Here is a 1,164-nt window from a genome sequence, read left to right as displayed (position 1 = left end):
CCCCAGCCACATTCCGGCCCGGTGAGCCCCTGGCTTTGCGCTCCGGTCACCTGCAGGCTCCCTCCGAGGGTTTTATGTACAAACCAAACAGGCAATTCCTTTCCTCTCCCTGGGGCTCCTGGAGTAACTGCAGCGATCAAGAGTAACTGCAGCCCTGCGATTCGGGATTGCAAAAGATGCCAAGTGTGCTCAGAAGGGCTTGGAGCCCTTCCCGCATCCCCAAGTGAGCGGTGCTGCTGCCTCACAGCTCCCCGTGTCCCCGATCCCGCCTGGGAGACGGCATGTGGCTGAGAGCCGGGAGGCAGGAGCGGGGTGCAGCCTGGACCAGCACTAGCCTCCCTCCCTCTGCCTTGCAGACGAGATGCTGGAGTCCTTCGACAACCACCCGCCCATCATCCTGCCCAGCGCAGGCTTCAAAGTGGACCTGGAGATGGAGACGTTGGATGACAACATCTACCGGCACCTCCTCTACATCCGCCACTTCCTCTGGAGCCTGCAGAGCAAGAGCCCCCACGCCGGCGAGGGGCCAGGCTCAGCACCCCCAAAGGTAGCCTGTACCCCGTGGAGGGGCTGTTCCTCTCCTGGGTGGGCAGGAGGGTCTCGGATCCCTCTGGAGACCCCCCCAGGCCCAGCACCAAGGGCTTGCTGCCCTCGCCCGCAGCCTGGAGCTGCGGTGATGCCCTCGCGGAGAGCTGCTGGAAGGATTAGTGCTGCTAATCCCCCAGCCTGGGGGGTGCGGGAAGGTGAGCTGGAAGGACAGGCTCGTCCCAGCAATCTCGTTAGCGGGGAGGAGAGATGAAGGGGGGATGTCTGCAGGCAGCGCTCCCCTTCTCCTTGCGTGTTCCCCGTCCTCCCTGCCCTGTACCCTGCCCGCGTAGCTGCGCAGGCTTGCACAAAAGCACTAATTAGCTAATGCTTGTAAAGCATGGGGAGAGCAAGACGTGCTGCGGGTGTTAAGCTCAACGGCTGTTCGTCTCCAGCTCCCCGGGGAGGATGTCCCTCCAGCAGGTCCCCTTCTCCTCTCCAGCCCTGTCCCCATCGACTGCAGCACCCACAGGCAGAGCTACCTCCTCCTGTCACCTGGGACCACATCACCCAGCTCTGGGGCCACAGGAAGGGCCGTGCTTTCCCCGTGTCCCCCTCCACTGAGATCCGCCAGCAGAG

At 63.5% G+C, this 1,164-nt stretch overlaps 1 protein-coding gene across 1 annotated transcript in view; it reads left to right on the top strand.

Moving 5' to 3' along the window:
• The window catches only part of RADIL (Ras association and DIL domains), a gene marked incomplete at its 5' end in the record, with an annotated part of 5,379 nt that overhangs the window by 1,274 nt on the left and 2,941 nt on the right, over window positions 1-1,164 (top strand). Inside the window, 2 exons of the mRNA XM_010159804.1 lie at window positions 1-5; window positions 357-547. The exon at window positions 1-5 is cut by the window's left edge and continues 155 nt beyond it. Of these exons, the coding sequence (XP_010158106.1) occupies window positions 1-5; window positions 357-547 (196 nt within the window). The remainder of the gene's footprint in view (window positions 6-356; window positions 548-1,164) is intronic.

The sequence above is a fragment of the Eurypyga helias genome, unplaced genomic scaffold, assembly GCF_000690775.1.
Source record: "Eurypyga helias isolate BGI_N326 unplaced genomic scaffold, ASM69077v1 scaffold25419, whole genome shotgun sequence".
NCBI lineage: Eukaryota > Metazoa > Chordata > Aves > Eurypygiformes > Eurypygidae > Eurypyga > Eurypyga helias.
Note: the sequence above shows the minus strand (reverse complement) of the source record. Positions and strands in the feature narration are given on the sequence as shown.